Source organism: Scleropages formosus, chromosome 1, assembly GCF_900964775.1.
Source record: "Scleropages formosus chromosome 1, fSclFor1.1, whole genome shotgun sequence".
Taxonomy (NCBI): Eukaryota; Metazoa; Chordata; class Actinopteri; order Osteoglossiformes; family Osteoglossidae; genus Scleropages; species Scleropages formosus.
In genome coordinates, this window is record NC_041806.1 from 3,762,296 (window position 1) to 3,781,012 (window position 18,717).

Below are 18,717 nucleotides of genomic sequence, written 5' to 3' on the forward strand. Positions count from 1 at the left end.
CTTAAAAAACTGAAATATGAGCCTCCGTTGCTGAAAATTTCACAAACTGCATGAGCGCTCGGTGGCGTCGAAGATGATTCAGTCGGGGTTCAGCGTGGATGAGGACCGATCGCAGAGCAAAAACACGGTGACGCAGAGGAGTGTGTGGGCGTCGTCATGGCGACCGGAGCTGCGGCGGAACATCTGTTTGCCCACAGTGTCATAAAGCATACAGGCGATGCAGCTGCTCCCGATGGCAAGGAGCGTAACCCTGTGGACCACGCGAGCGGGACTGACGATGACCCGTGTGCCCGGCCAGCCCGCGCACACCTTCGGTGAGCGATCGCACACTTCGCAGCATCGTGCGGAGCACACGGTTTGAGCCGACACTTGCAATGACCACGCATACCTCCCGCTGAAACTTTGCTGTTCACACACACGTCGCACTTCAATTTACTTGAGTGTATGCACTTCTCTATCTTTCTCACACACACACACACACACACACACACACACACACACACACACACACACACACACATTGTCTGAACCGCTTGTTCCATACGGGGTCGCGGGGAGCTGGAGCCTAACCCAGCAAGACAGGGTGTAAGGCTGGAGGGGGAGGGGACACACCCAGGACGGGATGCCAGTCTGTCGCAAGGCACCCCAAGTGGGACTCGAACCCCACACCCACCCCAGAGCAGGACCTGGTCAAACCTGCTGTGGCACCGCCGCCCCCCCCCCACTTGTAGGTCAACGAACGTAAATTAAATGAATGTGAATGTGACTATACAGCCTGAACAGCAGTGAGGGCACAGTGATGGCGGAGTGCGACCCATGGCTCCCCACCTGTGGGCCCATAGGCAAACACCGTGGCATTGAAACCGGAGATGAGGCCTTCGATCAGGCCTTTGGTGGTGGCGCGATACACCTCCTCCTGCGGAACGGTAACAGAAATGTCACGGGACAGCAGTACCATGGGGAATATTTAGATAAAAGCATCTGCTAAATAGGTCAACGAAAAATGAAATACCGATGTGATAATTACAATAATTGCAGCCTGAGTGTGACACGGGAGTTTCATCGTGATGCAACAGCTAGAACAGGTTACATCATGGGTGACGATCTTGTGTTTGAAGGAGGTGAGACTCGGGACTTGGTTGGAGCGGCTCACCTGGGTGGCGGAGCAGTCGAACGCCACATCGAACATATACGTCTTCTCCCGAGACCGGTTGGCTCGGAGGACGTCGTCGGGATCCTCCATGGGATCCATGAGAACGACCATCTGAACGTAAGAGAGAAGATGGAGAGAGGAAAAGAGGGACATACTCTGGTGAGAGAAAAAATACATACAATTATCAATATACTCTGGCTCCTCAGCTTACAAACATCACTGGGACCTAAAGTCTGTTTGTATCTTATTTTGTTCATAACTCTGACGTCATGACTCTATAATCAATAAAAACCTTAATAATCCCAACATCCTCTGATTTGCTGCCTGGTTGGTTTTGTAAAAAACTCAGAATTAGCCACAAGAAATTAAAAAAAAAAAAAATACTTTGAAAGATAATACAGTCCACACCCACCTTACAATAATGTACAGTCTTCCCTCGTCTTACGAAGGTAATTTATTCCTGAAGACGCCTAAATAAAGTGAATTCTCATAACTCAGGGATATCGTCGCCATTAGTCTGTTTTAAAAAATATCTACTCCGATTATCTAATTTCAAAATTCCTGAACCCTAAAACTGACACTGATTTATAATTGAAGTATCACAAAATCCCATTAAAATGGACACAGTTCAATAGTTAATGTCAGTCATCACAATACAACATAACAGGGTAGGTTCCCTTCATTAATTACATTATTACTACATGTCTGCGTACCTGTGGTCGTTCAGCTCTTTCGAACCGTTGCGCACCGTCCGCTTAACAAAGGCTCACGCGCAAAACATCCAGACACGTGATGCTCGGCGCTTATGCGTTAATTAAATCTTCAGTAAAAAAACAGAAGAGCGGAGACAATAGAAATCAATGAAAACGATGCAGGTGAACTGACGCTCGGCGGACGCGGTTTGGACGGTCCAGACAGGACCGCGATCGCTGAGGTTGAGACAGGTGAAACTGGTAAACGGGGGCTGATGGAGGGTGAGAACTTACTGCAGCACGAGAAACTATGACTGAAAAGAAGAGCGCATGGTGGCTCTGGTCTCGCGCCGCTCAGCTGTCAGGAGGCACGAAATCCGAACCCGACCTTCATAAATGCCAGGACGTGGCTCGTAAGCCAAAGTTGAGGGTGTTCAATGAAACTCCTGGTAAAGCCGAACCCTCGGAATCCAAATGGGTGGATCTCAGGGTATCACTGTTTGGATCTCAGGGTATCACTGTAAGGGATATGAGAAGCGAAAGCATACATCTCGATGGCGATACAAAAGACCCGGGCTGCCTCGTCCCCGGGAGCGTGTGCGGTGGTGGGAGACGGACGTTAGCCAGCAAGGTGCCCTCGGGGATCAGTGACTCCTGGAAAACCGGTGACGTTGATGTCCCCGGGGTGGTGGGGGGTGGCTGCCTTCAGCTTTTCCATCTGTCGCCTTTGCTGGTTGGGTTACGCCTCGCCTCGAGGGATCGGGGGGCGTTCAGGTGTGTACGTGGAGGAGTAGTGGCGCTGGATACCTGCCAGAAAGATCTTGTAGCGCTCTTGTGTTTATGAGGGCTGGTGTGATATGTGCAGCTTCCATTGCGTAGCTGTGCGATCAGGGTTAGAAGCTTCCAGAAGGGGTTGGATGCACGTGGGCATGTGGACCACTCACACATGGTAGATGATCAGCGGGACCTATAGGGTGCTCTGGGCAAAAGCATGAGGAAACCCAAACGAGGCCCAGTTCCCACAGGCTCTACATGTGGACAGGTAACCCTTTCAGCTGTGACCGACACGGCCAGGATGCTGTCGACCACACAGGACGTGGTCCTCGACTCGCTTTCCTGAGCACCGCGCACTCACGGGACGCCCCAGGTGTGAGGTCAGGGGAAGAGGCCGGAGCGGATCATTGTTACGGGAACACGGTGGGACCTACTGGAGAAGAAGCCAAGGAGCTCGACTTATAGGTTGCAGGATAGGTGGTAGGTTCAGTTTAGGTTGAACCTGATGACACAAGGGGCACAGCAGTTGTCCAAGATCTGTCCAAGAGCTACGTACAAATCTGCTGGAACACCAATGGAACTCACCTTGAGGGCCAACAAAGAATCGACGACTGCTCCTTTAGCAGGAACTGGGGTTAGGGTTAGGGTAAGAGTTAGGGTTAGGTTTCTAGTCACGCTGAGGGTCAGGGGTTAGGGTTAGGTTTACAGTCACGGTCAGGGTTAGAGTCACAGTCAGGGTTAGGGTTAAGGTTGGGGTTAGAATCACGGTCAGGGTCAGGGATGGAAATTGCAGCAGGCTGCACTCCTCACATAGGGATGGTCCTCAAAAAATGGGGCGAGAGCCAAATTAAGCACCAGATGGCCTGGCATTTGGTGACCGGCGACAGGAGGAACAGAAAGCGAATTTCCCGCTCCCTGGGCCCGGTCGGCGGTGCCGGGTTCTGGCGTTCCGCATCACAGCGTGTTTGGCGGGATGACCTTTCCACGCGTGCTTGAGAGCGTGCCGCTCGCCCTCACTAGCCAAGCGCAGCGAATCCTGGCTCGGCGCTACAGAGTCATGGGGCGAGGTGTTAAATATTCATGCCCTGCCAGCCGTCTCTCGAAACTCCTCTCGACGGCATGTGGCACAAAATCAATTAGGCCGAAAAGACCGGTGGGCACCGTGTGCAGCCTGTGGACCGTGGCTCTGGACAAATGGAGCTACTAATCCTGCCCAACTCTGAACCCTTCAGTTCTGGCACCTCAATTGTGGCCGGTGGGACTGGGCCTTAAGTTCAGCTTGGCTCTAGAGGTCAAACCCCGGGGGACAGCAGTGGGACCCTCTCTGTGGTTTGCTCACGGTGGCAAAACCGGCTCTGCAGTGACCAGACCCAGTTCTGGACGTTAAGGAGCACACTGCACTCACAGGTAAGAAACACATTCTACCACATAAATACACACTAAAAAGTGAGCCATTTATTTTAATATGTTAAATATACTGTGTGTACACACACACACACACACACACACACACAGCCCCCTGCCCTTCTACCCTGTGGGGACTCTTTACTGCCACCTATTGGCCGGACACATAAATGCAGGTCTTGTGTGCTCTGCAATAAGCAATATTTTGACAAGTAACACACACACACACACACACACACACACACACACACACACACACACATTTTCTGAAATCGCTTGTCCCATGCGGGGTCAAGGGGAGCCGGAGCCTAACCCGGCAACACACGGCGTAAGGCTGAAGCGGGGGGGACACACACCCAGGATAGGACGCCAGGCCGTTGCAAGGCACCCCAAGCAAGATTCAAACCCCAGACCCACCGGAGAGCAGGACCTGGCCAAACTCGCTGCGCCACTGTGCCCCCCACTGACACGTAATATGTACATGAAAAAATACAATTATGAGATAAATAACCTGGAAAAGCTTTCCACCTGGCATTTTGCACTCATCCTGAATTAGAGTAATATTCAGACGTATAATGGTAAATCAGCGTAAGTAGCTTAGTGTAAATCCTCGCATTGTAAGTTACATGAAGAAAGAAGTCAGACATGTGAAGAAATAATTTCTGTATGGTACCCAGGTCTCACAGAAAGCCTTTCTCTGGTTTAAAGGGACAGCGTGCCCTGCCGATCACAAGGGCGCCGCCCTGCTGTCGAGCTCAGGTCACCGCACTCTGATTCCCTCCCCACACACCAGGCCCAACAAGGGATAATCTGTCGTCGCAGGAGCAGACGAGCGCCCTTAATTAATGCTCTTTAGGGGTCAGCACACCGGAGAGGCCGCACAAACATCTCGATAATCTCGGCGCCTCCACACGCGCCGAGAGCAAATAAAGGAGAGACTACGGAGAATAATAACGTCCGTTCATCCGCAGTTATGACTTTGACAGCATGAAAGCCTGTCTGTCAGACCCACGGAGCAATGCAGCCTGGGACAGACAGAGGGGCATAATGCGTATCAGCGCAGTCGCTATAATTAACGTCATCATCACAGCGCTGCCACCACTGCTACGTTATTTATTTCCGTGGCGATATTTTGTTTCATCTGGCAGGGGGTTGATAATGGATGTGTTTAAATTGGCTTTCCAATAACATAGAGGCTCATCTGAAAAGACCTCAGTACTGAGACAGAGAGCAGATATAGTTCATTGTATATAATGAATAATATAAATATACAAAAAAACTCAATGAATAATAATATATATATAATATCTTAATATTGTAGCAGGTAGCATAGATGTTAGAGCTGCCGTCTTCCACTCAAAGGACCTGGGTTTGAATTGCATCCTCTGCTGTTTTACCCTTAATCAAGGTACATACCCTCATCTGACACAGTAAAAAGTGCCCAGGTAAATTTCTGTAAATACAGTACTGTAATTTAACATTGTAAGTTGGTTTGAGAAAAGCATCACTTTGATAAATAAGATGTTAATTTATCAATTTCTTCATTCCTATGGTATAGCAGTTAAACGCCATCACATTTAGACGCACAGGACCCGGGTCTGTATCTCACTCCCGCTGTTCGACCCACGGTTAAGGTACTTACCCTGATTTGGTACAGCAAAAATTACCCTGCGGTACAAACGAGTAAATCATTCTAAGCCGCTTTAGAGAAGAATGCACAACAAATAAACTTAAATTTAGCTGATGCTTTTCCTCCTGAAACAGTAGTGTTGGTTTTGTACACTAATGGTGATTTACCTTTTTATACTTTATTAATTCGGCGTAGGTACCTTGGTAAGGGGTTCTATAGCAGGAGCGGGATTTGAACCTAGTACCCTCAGACTGCAAAGAGATGCCGCGAACCACTACGCCACCTGCCCCAGAAGAGGCAGAGCAGTGGCTCTGGAGCCCATTACTGCGCCCTTTGCGCTCAGGAAATACCAGCGCTGTCATCGGGCGTCGGAAAAGGCTGTGTCCATTGTGTCCGCAACCCGTGGGCCGCGTTGCTCAAATGCCACACGCTGAAAAGCCGGGACAACAGGGCTCTTTTGTATGCACCCCTCCCCCGAGCACATCCACCTGCCCCTGGACCCTTTTACAGGGCACCTGCAGGGCATCTCACGAAAGGCGCAGCGCCGACGCGTCCCATCGCTGCTCCTTTTCCGGCAGCGGAACACTGGACAAAGTAAATTATGGTTTCACAACTTTTCCATTACACCTCATCTCCAGCCAGCAGGTGGCGTAGCGGCTAGAGCGGTCACTGTGCTGTTGAAGGACCTGGCATCGGATCCCCACTTCTTCTGTAGTACCCTTGATCAAGGTACTTACCCTAAACTAATACAGTAAAAATTACCCTGCCCTATAAATGTGTAAATAGCTAGCGGCTTGGGGTACAAACATTGGCGAGGTAAGTAATGGTTAATAATAATGCCTACATGCTATCTATTCTCCCTCCCCCCCAAAACTAATAATTATTTAAGCCCCTCGCCCTCCCCAGCCGATTACTTTTCGGCAGCAGTTTCAGCTCTACAGTTTTCTGCACATTTCCATTTTTGACATTTTTCCCATTCTTTCATGCAAATTTGCCTCTGCTCTGCCAAGATAGATGGATTGCGTCGGTGGAGAGCAGCATTCACGTAATACCACAGATTATTGATGTGATTCAGACCCTAGCTTTGACCGAACCATTCCACAGTTCTGACCTTCTGACCGTCTAAAAAGTATTCACGCCCCTTGGATACGTTTACGTTTCACTGTTTCACGACAGAACTTGAGCAGTTTTTCAAAGAAAAGCAAACAAAAACTGCAGCATCGAGACATGCGAAGCTGATACAGACCAATCCAAATGGTCTTGACACATAATTGCTGCCCAAGGCGCCTCTACTGAATCTCAACATGAAGGGGTGAATATTTATGCACTTGGTTTTGTGCTTTAGATTTGTAATTAATTCAAAGTTGCTTTGCAGTAACATATTTTCACTTTTGCTTCAACCAGTATTTTCCTGATGATCAGCATCAAAAAATCCAAATTACATGCAGTGCAATTCAATGTTGTAAAAAAGTACAGTATGAAAAGATCCAAGGGGGTGAATACTTCTTTGAAAGCATTGCATTTCCTTGTATTTGTTTTCTATGTTCTGAGATACTGTCAAGCTGGAACCTCATCTTTGCCTCAGATTCATTTTATTTTTTGACTAAATCCGGTTTTCTAGCAGGATTTGCCTAAATTTGTCTTGACCCCTGGGCACCGCGTTACCTGGGCGATGGGCTGTGCTTGGTTTGTGCCAAATGTAGTGTCTCGCTTTTGAGCCAAAGAGCTCAACTTGAGTCTCATCAGAGGAAACTCTTGATCCTGGTCTGAGTACGGGTGTCACATGGTTTCCTTCCAACAAACTCCAGGTGTGATGTTTTCTTAGCCTTTCTCATAAGTGTCCATCTAGGCACTGTCCCATAGAGTCAGTATGTCCGTGGTCCAGAAGGATCTGTTCTACTCTGGGCCGGATGAGCTCTGTTACTCTCTCAGGGTGGTAAAAGTTCTCTCGGTCACTTCACCAATGACTGCCCTTGTCCTCTGCTTTCTTGCCCTGGTGGGACAGCCTCATACCCTCTTGGTTGTACCATGTTTGTTTCCCCATCTTGTTACAGTGGCACCACCTACACTCCTAGGATTGGTCACAATCCTTCCTGTCTTCTAAGGACCTTCTCCAACCTAACAGTTGTATCGTTTCAAACTTCCAAAGGGAGCGCCTTGACCTTCGAACGGCATAACCGATCCAGTCGGATCCACGCTGATCCAGGCGTGAGATCGGTCATGTTTATCCAGCACGCACAGTGCTTAAACGGACACAGATGGATCCTATTTTACCGTGAACTATGAAGGAAACGGTAGACATCTGTACCAGTGTGGATTCTTAATGCAACAGTGGAAAATAAAAAGTATTTTTTTAATTTATATTTAGCTTAAAATTTGAAAAAACGTCTAATTTGCCTGTATCTAAATTAGAGTGTGAATGCGTGAGCGAACGAGTGTGTGTTTGATTGGCTTTTGATGGACAGGCATCCCATCCAGGGTGTGTCCTGCCTCCTACCCTGTGCTTCCGGGATAGACTCAGGACACTACAACCTTGAACTGGACAAGAGGTTATTGATACTGGATGGATGGATGGATGGATGGATGGATGGATGGATGGATATTTTATGTCATATCAAAAGCACAGTTTCTGATACATGAGTAGAAACATACTTCCTTTTACATATGTCCTAATCTCTCCCTCCAACACAACAACATGAGAAATAATCAGCAGGGTTGTGGATATGGAGATACTTTCCGAAGGCACTGCATGCGTATCAGTGTAATTCACAGCGTCTCGCACACCTGTGTGTGTGTGTGTGTATCTCCAGGTTTCTCTGCGTACATGTGGTCGGGTTTCGCTACGTGTGTTTTTCTCGCCCAGATAGACAGCCGCCTTCCTTTCCTTTAATCTGAATCCCCCGGCGACGCCGCGGTTGCTAAGGTGGCAAACTGCCGACAACAGCACCTCCCCCCCAAACCCCCACCCCCCGATACTGCCTCCAGGACACCTGTTGCTATTTTGCTAATGGTGGTGGTAGAGTGGTGTCAGCAGTGGGATGGGGGGGGGGGGGTGGGGGACGCTGACCATCTGCGTCCTTGGATCTTGTAAGGATAGGGAAGGTGAGGCCCGTAAGTCAGACGAGACACACTCACCAGCTGCCACCTGTCCGAAACACACACACACACACACACACACACACACACACACACGCGCACTGATACATAAGCATGAAATGCCACCTGGCCCAAGCACATGTGCACACATACGCAGAAGCACACACACACACACCTACACAGAGACACATATTCAAATGTGAAACGCCACCCCTCACTGGAACCCGCAGCACTTGGCTGAGATGGCAACCCGATCCCGGAGCAGTTTTATCGCCCGTTCTCCATCTGCATCGCTCTTTCCTGCCTGTGTGTCCCACTCCGCTCGACATGATCTATTACACGTATGACACTTTATGAGCCTGTATTGCATTTCTGTGCGTTATTCTCATGGACACCAAGGCACTCGGAGATGAATCGTGGGAAATAAAGACAGGGGTAAGCATGTGAATCGACATCACATTATCACACGCTAACAATTTTTTTGTAGCTCGAGAGACTGACACGCCCTGTTATTGCCGGTTTATGTATCTGTTTTTCTAAATTCCAACTACATTCCCTTTCTGGGCCACATTTACAGTCCTGTATTGCACTGCTGGCCCTTCTAATTATTTATATTTGAAATTAATATTTTCAAAGTGAAAGAAATATTACAAACATAAGAAAGGGTGTCTCAGTGATTAGAGCTGCTGCTTTGCCGTTAAAGATCGCGGGTTCGAATCCCCCCCCCCCCCCGAGCGGTAGTACGCTTGACGAAGATAATTATTCTGCATACATACAGTAAAAATTTATTCCTGCATATGTGAAACTCACTGGGACTCATGATATCCATATTTCCTTTACCTTTATTAATTAGTAATAATGTTCATTGTGGTCTGTATCTGAATAGTCTTGTGTAAAACAGTACATACATGACCCAAGGCATGAATTCTCTTTTGCTAGGATAATAATAATAATAATAATAATAATAATAATAATAAATATTATTATTATTATTATTATTATTATAAAATTCTTATAAAAATAATAATTATTATTATTCATATGAATGCTGGACTCTTTTTTGGATGGTCCAGTTCCTGCCCTTGTGTGTTTTATGTTGCTGTGACTCAGATGCAAATAAAAAAACTAACAATGATAGTTATTGATACTATAGCTACTGGTATAACAAAAGCATACTAATAATAACACACTAATAATAATAGTTAATGATAACTAACATCAAGTAAATGACAAATCCAACAAATGTTTTGTGTTTTTCTATAGGGTTTTGCATATTAATCCTTTGAATTTAAGTGTCCCTCTGTCTCATTTCAACCTGCTGCGTCTCCATGGTTACCTTCAAAGTTTGCCTTGTTTAATTTAAAACGGGTGTCTCGTTTTAACACTGGTGTTCCTATGCCCAGACTGCCTCCCCACCCCCCGACCCCTCATTATGCCATCCTCCCACAAGACATCACCAGAGAAGGGCAGGGCCCCCTCCCATTCCCCCACGTGCGGTGACGCCGGCCACCTTTGACGCGGTGACGTAACGGCAGCGCTCTGTCGGGGGCGCCTCAGCCGACAAGAACAAAAGCGGAATAAATAAGTAAAGAAATGGCGGGCAGCCGTGGCGATCTCTGACAGCGACCTCTGAATGGGTCTTTCCGCTCCGAACGGCGACTGAACCCAATCCGACTCGGGGCCGACAATGAGGTGTCCCCTTTCAGGGGGGTCATTGGACGGGCCGCACATCTGATACACAGTGCCAAGTTGCAGCCTTGAAGCCTTTGTGCTACCTGTCTGGGAATGGGGGGGTGGGGGTCACTGTGTGGGGGGTCACCAGAGTTCAGCCCCCGCCCACCAACCCCACGACCTGCACCAGGACCTGCCTCCATTATGCTTCATTCCAAAAGATCTAAGTGAATGACAGTGATTTACCCATTTCTACAGCTGGGTCATTTTTACTCTATTAATTCAGGGTAAGTGCCTTGATCAAGGGCGCTACAGTGGGAGTGTGGATTAAAACCTGGGTCCTTGGACTATAAAGTAGCAGTTCTAACCACTACGCCACCTGCTGGAGTGACCAGTCATAACTTGGTATTTGACCACGTGCATCTGAATGGGTGATTTATAATTTAGGCGGGTCATTCCACAAACTTCCTCTCTTGATAAAAATTCAGATGACCCTCCGTTGCCACGGTAACAGAAGCCAGTCCTCCGCGTGCCCTTCGATGTTCGCATTATTTTAACCGCCTCGTTCACGTCAAGGGTTTATGGCTTCCCACTAAGAGCCGCGCCGAGGCACACTTGCAGGTAGCGAGGTACGAGGGGACGCTCCAGAGCCTCTCCGCCGACACCTGACGCGGTGCTATCGCCATGGAAACGGCGGTCGCCGGGCAGGCCATAGCACGTCCCGAGCGGGTTAAGCTTGGGCCTGGCAGCGGAACCATGTGGGCCGTAAATCTTCCAGCGATTACACCGCCTGCTTATCGGCGCATACAGTCGGCCGCTGTGCGTTTCCTCACGAGACAGTCTTCTCACGGGGTGTGTTTCCACCTCTCCGCTTGCACCTGCAACCAGTATGCGCACACACACACACACACACACACACACAGTAGCTACAATTCAATGCCAGACGCTTTTATCCATAGTGACACAAAAGTCTACAGCTCCACACGGTTGTGTACTTACACAGCCAGTCCGCTGTTCTAGAAAGATCCGCAACCATCTTTCGACCTTTGGCATAAAAGTCCAGTTCCTTAACCACAAGATGGTGCGTTCTGCGCAACCAAACGCGGCTCACGCCCAAACAGCTCATTTCCACCGAGACGTCAAGAATAAAGAAGATCCAGCGATGGGACTCGCGAGTGCGGTCATACTGTAACGGTTGTGGTCACAACAGAAACACCGATTCCTTCTCATCCTTCCCATTTGGCACAAGCTGATATGAGCTCTTCATACTGTGCGCTCATACCAGCGTATCTCATGTATGTTACATTTTAAATAATTCTGACACGATGGTAATTTTGTGAATATTACGTTTTAACAAAACACTGCATCGCATGACAAAATGAGACAGTAAAATAAACATCTGCATAGTAAACAAATAGTAAAATTAATAAATTCTGTACTGTAATGGTACGGAAAAATGACTAATGATCACGATCCCACAATGGAACACGGTACAGCGTTTATGACACTTCCTTGACGATTTTGTGTTTGTAATGGAATATTTTTATGCCGCTTGGTGAGATACGGGTCCCGAGGCCAGGCAGACAGTGGCGGGTCAGGAGGTCAGGAGGTCAAGGGGCCAAAGGTGCTCTCGCGGTCACTCCATGTGGGTTGCGGTCGTGCAACAACGGGGACAACGGCAGCTTGCGGGCAATTACAGCGTCAACAACAACAAGGGAGGTGACAGGAGCAGAAGGTTCCGGAAGCAGTCGGGGCATCGAACCGGGGAACTTTCCGGAAACATCGGTGGCTAAGAGTTCAGCTCTCAACATGGCTGAGTGAAAAATAATACAAGAATGACCCACTAAGAGAAACGGCTCATTAGGGTAAGTGGACGACCCCCCGATCTCCCACCGTGTCCTGGCTACCGCGGTCACGGAAACCAACCGGCCGAGGTTTACGAACACACGACAACGGCTTATTTAAACCCAGCAACACGGCGAGATGTCAAATCGGAGCAATTTCCGGAGTCGCTGCTAATAATGTCGCGAGACCCATCGGAACCTGTATTACACACTCGAGGCCCCCTGAACGAGAGACGTGACCCGCGGCGGCTACTACGGCCGTTACGGCCGAGCGCGGCTAAGGGCCGACGAGAACGCAGCGGGAATCCTGCTCAACTCACGCCTTCTCGCCGCTCCTTAATGGAATCTTCCGGAATGCCCGCTGGGGGCTCTTACTCACAGCCGTGCCTTAATCCTCAAAGAGGAATTAGCTGCTCACGGCTCCCGACATCTGACAGCGGAGCCCAGAACTAACCAGACATTTACGAAGCTGATACTGAAAAAAAGAAAGGCCGCATATTTAATACCGCGAATGAAAGGTGCATATCTAATTAAAAAAGACTGATGGGGGGGGGGGCAGGACTACACTTGGACTGCGAAAGGTGTAAAGAGGCCTGAGTGCTGCCAGAGCTGCTTGTAAACCCTACCTCCTGCTCTTATTTCAATTATACACATTTATTCGATTAGGACACTCCTTTATATAAAGCACCTTGTTCTTACCTGCCTTGCAGTTCTACACGTTATATATCTATACAGTGGAATATTTTAACTACAGAAACCAAGGCTCATTGTCTCTCCGAAAGGAGCCGCAGGTGACGCAGCAGTTACGGCGTGCACTCCAGGGACCTGGGTTTGAATCCCACCGCCTTCTGCAGTGCCCTCGATCAAGGTACTTACCCTGAACTGATGCAGTAAAAATTACCCTGCTATATACGTGGGAAATCAGCGTAAGGTGTTCAGCACTTAAGTTATTTTGGTGAAATGCAGCAGTTAAATAAAACTTTTAAAATGTTACAGTGGCTGGGCACCCGCTGGGACTTGAACCTGGGGTCATTGTGGATTCACCTCCGTAACCAAAAAGCCATTGGGTACCTATTATTCACCGCACTCTGCTGTCGCTCTCCCTGACCCCCAGGGAGACCCGGAGCCGTGTTACTGGGCGCCGCCCGGCTGCGGCAGGTAACTACATTACCCACACCTGCCCCACCCTCTCCCAGCCTTGCCCCCCAGGTGAGGTAATGGTGTGTCACTGGCTGGCACATTATGTAAGTGCTGGTAAATGTGAATCTCTAGAGAAGGGGGTCGGGAGGGGGGGCGGCAGGCACCCCTGCTGGGATCAGCCGTAGTGACCTGCTGCTCTAGAAGGTTCCCAGCTTATGTAAGAGGAATTAGGTGGCTGCAACCCCCACCCTCCGTCTCCGTTTCACAGGACAGAGCTGTAAAGCCACGTGTGCCGCCGGCACCTTGCGGCAGACGCACCGAACGCGGTAAACGCACACATGACATTTACCTGTTTACCGCACACTTTTCACCAAAGCTGCTTGCAGCCATCAAGCCCAGTGGTTCCCAAACTCGTGGTCACAACCCAAGCGAGCGTCGCTGAGGTCTTACTGACGGTTCCGGGATGGTCTCCAAAAAGAAATATGAGCGTTGCGAGGGAGTATTTCACGGGCAAAATATGAAGGGAAGTGCAACAGCTGTGCAGAATACACCGTGTTTGTTTGTTTGTTTGTTTAACGATGCTCGAGCGGTCGAATGAATTTACGTCCAGCAGTATTATGGATGGTGCTGTGATTTTAGGATCTTGAGCTTCATTATCAATTATTTATATTTACTGAAATCGTTTACTTAAAATCGTTTCATTTTTACACATTTGTAAATGATCAAGACGGGTTTTAACACTGGGGGTTTTATTATTTCCTGTTGCCTTTCGCATTCTGAACCGTGAATGCAGTGCAAGAATGTTCTAGAAGACCGATTTTCTTCACATTTCATCGATAATTGCACGTGTTGCCACTGACGGTCGTGCTTTGACCTGTTTACTAGTGGGTAGGTCTCGTTACAACCCACGAAATATGTCCTGCATCTTACTCGTCACTATTTACTCTTAAACTCTAGAAGTCATTGAGTTGGTACTTAATTTATTAACCCTATATAAACAGTGTAAATAAACACAGTGCACCAAAATACCTGCCATTAACCCTGTTTGAATTCAGGGAAAGTACCTTGATCAAGGGTCCTAGAGCAGGAGGTCATGTGAGATTCGATGCCGGGTCCCTCAAGAACAAGGCGGCAGCTCTAATCAATACGCCACCCGCTGCCTCACACACGCCCGCCCACAGGCGCAAAGCAGGAGGCAGCGGAGCGGTTAAGGATCCGGCGTTCCCACCTAAAGGTTGCGCCGACCCAACGCCGACTGACTATCCGCTACTCCCTCACATCCCCCGCATTCCTGTCCGCTTGCTTCGCGTTTCTGGAGGCGAAATGTTCCCGAAAGCACCTCTTCGTGCTCATCTCGACCCTCTTTGGTTCGTCCCTCTGGTCAGACAGGGGCCTCGGTAAGAACCCCTACTGGCATTAAAGTCATTAAAATTATTAAAATGCATGCCGCATCATCTAGAACATAGCAAGACCATACAGGAAGGGACACAAGACATGGGTGCGAGAGTCCTGCTGCCAGGTGGTGTGTTATCCTGGGTGTGTTCATGCAATAAACGCAGAAAAATCTGGAGCGGTCCATGTCGTTCTTCATTATAAGGATCGCAAAGCACCGTGGAGGTGCCGGGTCCGAAGACCAGGAACGGAGGGGCAAACTAGCAGCCGGGTAAAGAGCAGCACTGCGGCACCTGGACCGCATCGCCGGCGCTCTTTAAGTCGTACGTACCGCATATTAACTGGGACGGGGGTGGGGGGGTGAGCTGCCGATGGCTATTGCGGAGGGCGAGGAGTGAGGCGTCCGAAAGCTTCTTTCACGCACTTGTGAGCGAGACAGAAAGCTGGAGGCTTTGCCGTGGACAAAAGAGGGAACTCGCGGATTCACGGCATCATGTTATCAGGTGAGATGAAAGCCGCCATTGTGCTGGGGGTGGGGTGGGGGGGTCCACGCCGCCCCTCGGAACGCCAGGGCGGCTCTTACAGCTCGCCTTTCTTGTGCCCTTTCTTTTTCGGGGGGGGATTTCTGGCAATGTGGGAAATGCCACAGGTATAACACACTGGAGGGCATTGTGTGTGTGTGTGTGTGTGTGTGTGTGTGTGTGTGTGTATCCGGCAGGGCTCGGGTCCTCCTTTTCGAGTCTCTTATCTATGGGCTGGGTCTTTCATTCCTAATCCCCATTATAGTGGTGTGACTTGGGTCCACAGGTGGTGTACGAATAAAGTAAAAATTACTCAGCTGAATAGAGTATACTGTATATTATATGTCATGTCATTGTCCGAACCGCTTGTCCCATACAGGGTCGCGGGGAGCCAGAGCCTAACCTGGCAACACAGGGCGTAAGGCCGGAGGGGGAGGGGACACACCCAGGACGGGACGCCGGTCCGTCGCAAGGCACCCCAAGCGGGACTCAAACCCCAGACCCACTGGAGAGCAGGACCATGGTCCAACCCACTGCGCCACCGCACCCCCTGCCTGTATGTTATATTTAAATATAAATATATTATACTTCGCAGTGGGTTGGACCGCAGTCCTGCTCTCCAGTGGGTCTGGGGTTCGAGTCCCGCTTGGGGTGCCTTGTGATGGACTGGCGTCCCGTCCTGGGTGTGTCCCCTTCCCCCTCCGGCCCTGCGCCCTGTGTTGCCGGGTAGGCTCCGGTTCCCCGTGACCCCGTACGGGACAAGCGGTTCTGAAAATGTGTGTGTGTGTGTATATTATACTTACTGTATACAGTAAATAAGGAAATCACTGCCAGTAGCTTGACTTTTTGATTACAAGTTGAAAAAGAGCATCGGCTGAATGACTCCACGTTCACACCATGGTTCAACCCCGCACGAGCGCGCGTGTGAATCAACAAGAACGCAAATTCTACTGGCTGCTGTCACAATAAAGTCGTGTCACCTCAATACTGGGGTCTGAACCGGCAAATTGGCCCCCTCACCAATAAAAGCGCCCCCCTAATAAAGCCCGTGTTTCTTCCCGGGGCGTCCAGCGCTCCAGTGCCAGATAACAGGGCTGACCATGCCTGGGCGTTGCCATGGAGACGGGGTCACACTGTAAACCATGCCACGCTGACTGCTTCGGGGAAGCTTGGCCTTTTAATGGCCTCTGAAACAATGAGACCCGCACCCTGTCGGCCGACTTCGCCACCAGCTGCCGCCCCAGCCCCGCACGGCGCCAGCGCGAAGGATCTCGCATGGTTTACAGCCTCGCGCTTTACTTCTCACCGGCACAAAAGTGCAGCTGTGTTCTTGAAGTGAGCGATTCGCGCGACGCCAGGCACAGCAGCCGAGCCCTCGGTCCATTCCCTCGGCGACAGGACGCCCTGTCGTCATGGCTACCCCGCCAGAAGTGGGACGCGGCATCAGAAAGTGAGAAGGAAGTGGTCCACAGCAGCGGGATCGCTATGAGCATCCTTCAGAAAGGGCAGTCTGATTTTAGTAAAATAAAGTTCATCACTGCCGATGGTGATTTTATAACATTATTATATTTAATGCTATTGCAGTACTATTATTTTTATTATTATCATTATTCTGAGAACAGCCAGCATTAATTACCCAACATTTGGCTGAGGAATTTACTATAACGCAAGCACTTAATCTTCAGCAAAAATCTGAGATCATCCATATCTGCTGTAGTGGAACAATTTTACTGCTGCACAAGATTTGGGAACAAACTGCAATTAGAGGAACTGACAATAGAAAAGGAAGGTAAAAACGGACGGAAAAAAGTCATCTCCACTTGGATCCACACCAAAGGTGACACTGACAGCGATCACGCCGCGAGCGTGTCGGTACCTGGTGCCTTTAACGCTTTTTACTGTCATTTCCCAGGATTGCAGCCTCCAAACTTCACCGCAGAGGCACCACAACCCGCAAAGAGCTCAAAACTGCATACATATCTTCGTTAGTTCATTCATCTGACACCCTGCTCCTTTGCAACTTACACTCTTAGGTTTATGTACTGAGCTACTGACACTGATTTCCCCATTTATACCGCAGGCTACTTTTTACCATATCAATTCAGGGTAAGCACCTCGATCAAGGGTAGGTCAGCAGAAATGGGATTCGAACCTGGGTTCTTCGAGCACAGGGCTTCAACCACTACACTGTAGCCCCTCTTCCTGTCTATCCAATTAGGCCCGCCGTAATTGAATTAGCTGCCCTGGGAGTTAAAGTTTCAGCCCAAGTCGGCCAAGGAGGGAAACTCAGACAGGCGGAGCGGGAGAGAGGTCACGCGTACCTGGCGCCGCTGAACCCCGAGGGATCGGATGGCTTTTTGTGTCTCGACATCTAAATATAGCGCCGTACACAGGGCGTTCATGTTTTTTCACTCATGGCCAGAACCAAAAAAAGGCTCCGGGAGCACTGGGGTGCACCTTTGGAATCGAAAGTGAGACGTTAAGGAATACGCCGAAGGAAAGCAGAGTCACACCCAGAAGGTTGCCGGTTCAAGTACAAATGGGTCCGATGGAACAGGCAGTAAAATTTTTTCAGTAACACACATCCTGCTGCGGAGCGAGGAAAATGCCGAGCGTGAAAACCACCGGGGAGCCACAAATGTTCGTTTTGAGCCCTAAAACCAACTCAGAACTTTCTACGGTGGCAATGATTTAAACAGCAACATTAAGACCAAAAGTGGGCCGAGGAGGAGGACCTCAATGGGCTGTCTGTTCTTGGTGAAGAGCCACGCGGCCGTACTGTTGACAAGAATCGGACTGGGGGAGGAGCGCAAGAACAGGTTGCAGCGGACTAATCCTGTCAGAATCTCCTGAGCTCATCTCCCTCCTGGCTCAGCGGGCGCTGGGATCGCCTGTCAGAGACGCCAGACACACAAAGGAGATAATTGCCCGACCTGACGTTGAGCCCTCCGTGCCATATGGAGAGAATTTCACAAACAAAATCCTCACGGTGTCGGAGATGGGGGTGGAAAATCCGGTGCGGTCGTTTTTTTTTGGTCTTCTCCAAGTTGCTGGAAGGTTGGTCAGTCTGCAGCCAAGGTAGACACCATGTAGGGGTGCACCTCGGTACTCTTCTCGGAACCACCGAAATGATCTACCGAGCCAATAAATGAACGGGGCAGCTGGTAATGTAGCGCTTAGAGCGGCTCCCCCCTTTGGAACCCAAGGTTGCAGGTTCGAATCTTACTTCCGGCTGTAATACCCTTGAGCAAGCTACTTACCTTAAAATGGCTCTTGTAAAATTAGCCAGCTCTGCAAATGGGTAAATAACTGCAAGCAGCTTAACGCTACAAGTAGCGTCGGAGAAAAGCGTCAGCTAAATGAATAAAAATCTAATGTTGATGTAATGATCCACTTCTCT

At 49.3% G+C, this 18,717-nt stretch overlaps 1 protein-coding gene across 1 annotated transcript in view; it reads right to left on the reverse strand.

Annotated features, from left to right (window-relative positions):
• The window catches only part of kif19 (kinesin family member 19), a 42,744-nt gene that overhangs the window by 18,229 nt on the left and 5,798 nt on the right, over nucleotides 1-18,717 (reverse strand). The window contains exons 3-4 of the mRNA XM_029255360.1: nucleotides 1,154-1,264; nucleotides 829-916 (exon numbers count right to left, since the gene is read on the reverse strand). Coding sequence (XP_029111193.1) covers nucleotides 829-916; nucleotides 1,154-1,264 — 199 coding nt within the window. The remainder of the gene's footprint in view (nucleotides 1-828; nucleotides 917-1,153; nucleotides 1,265-18,717) is intronic.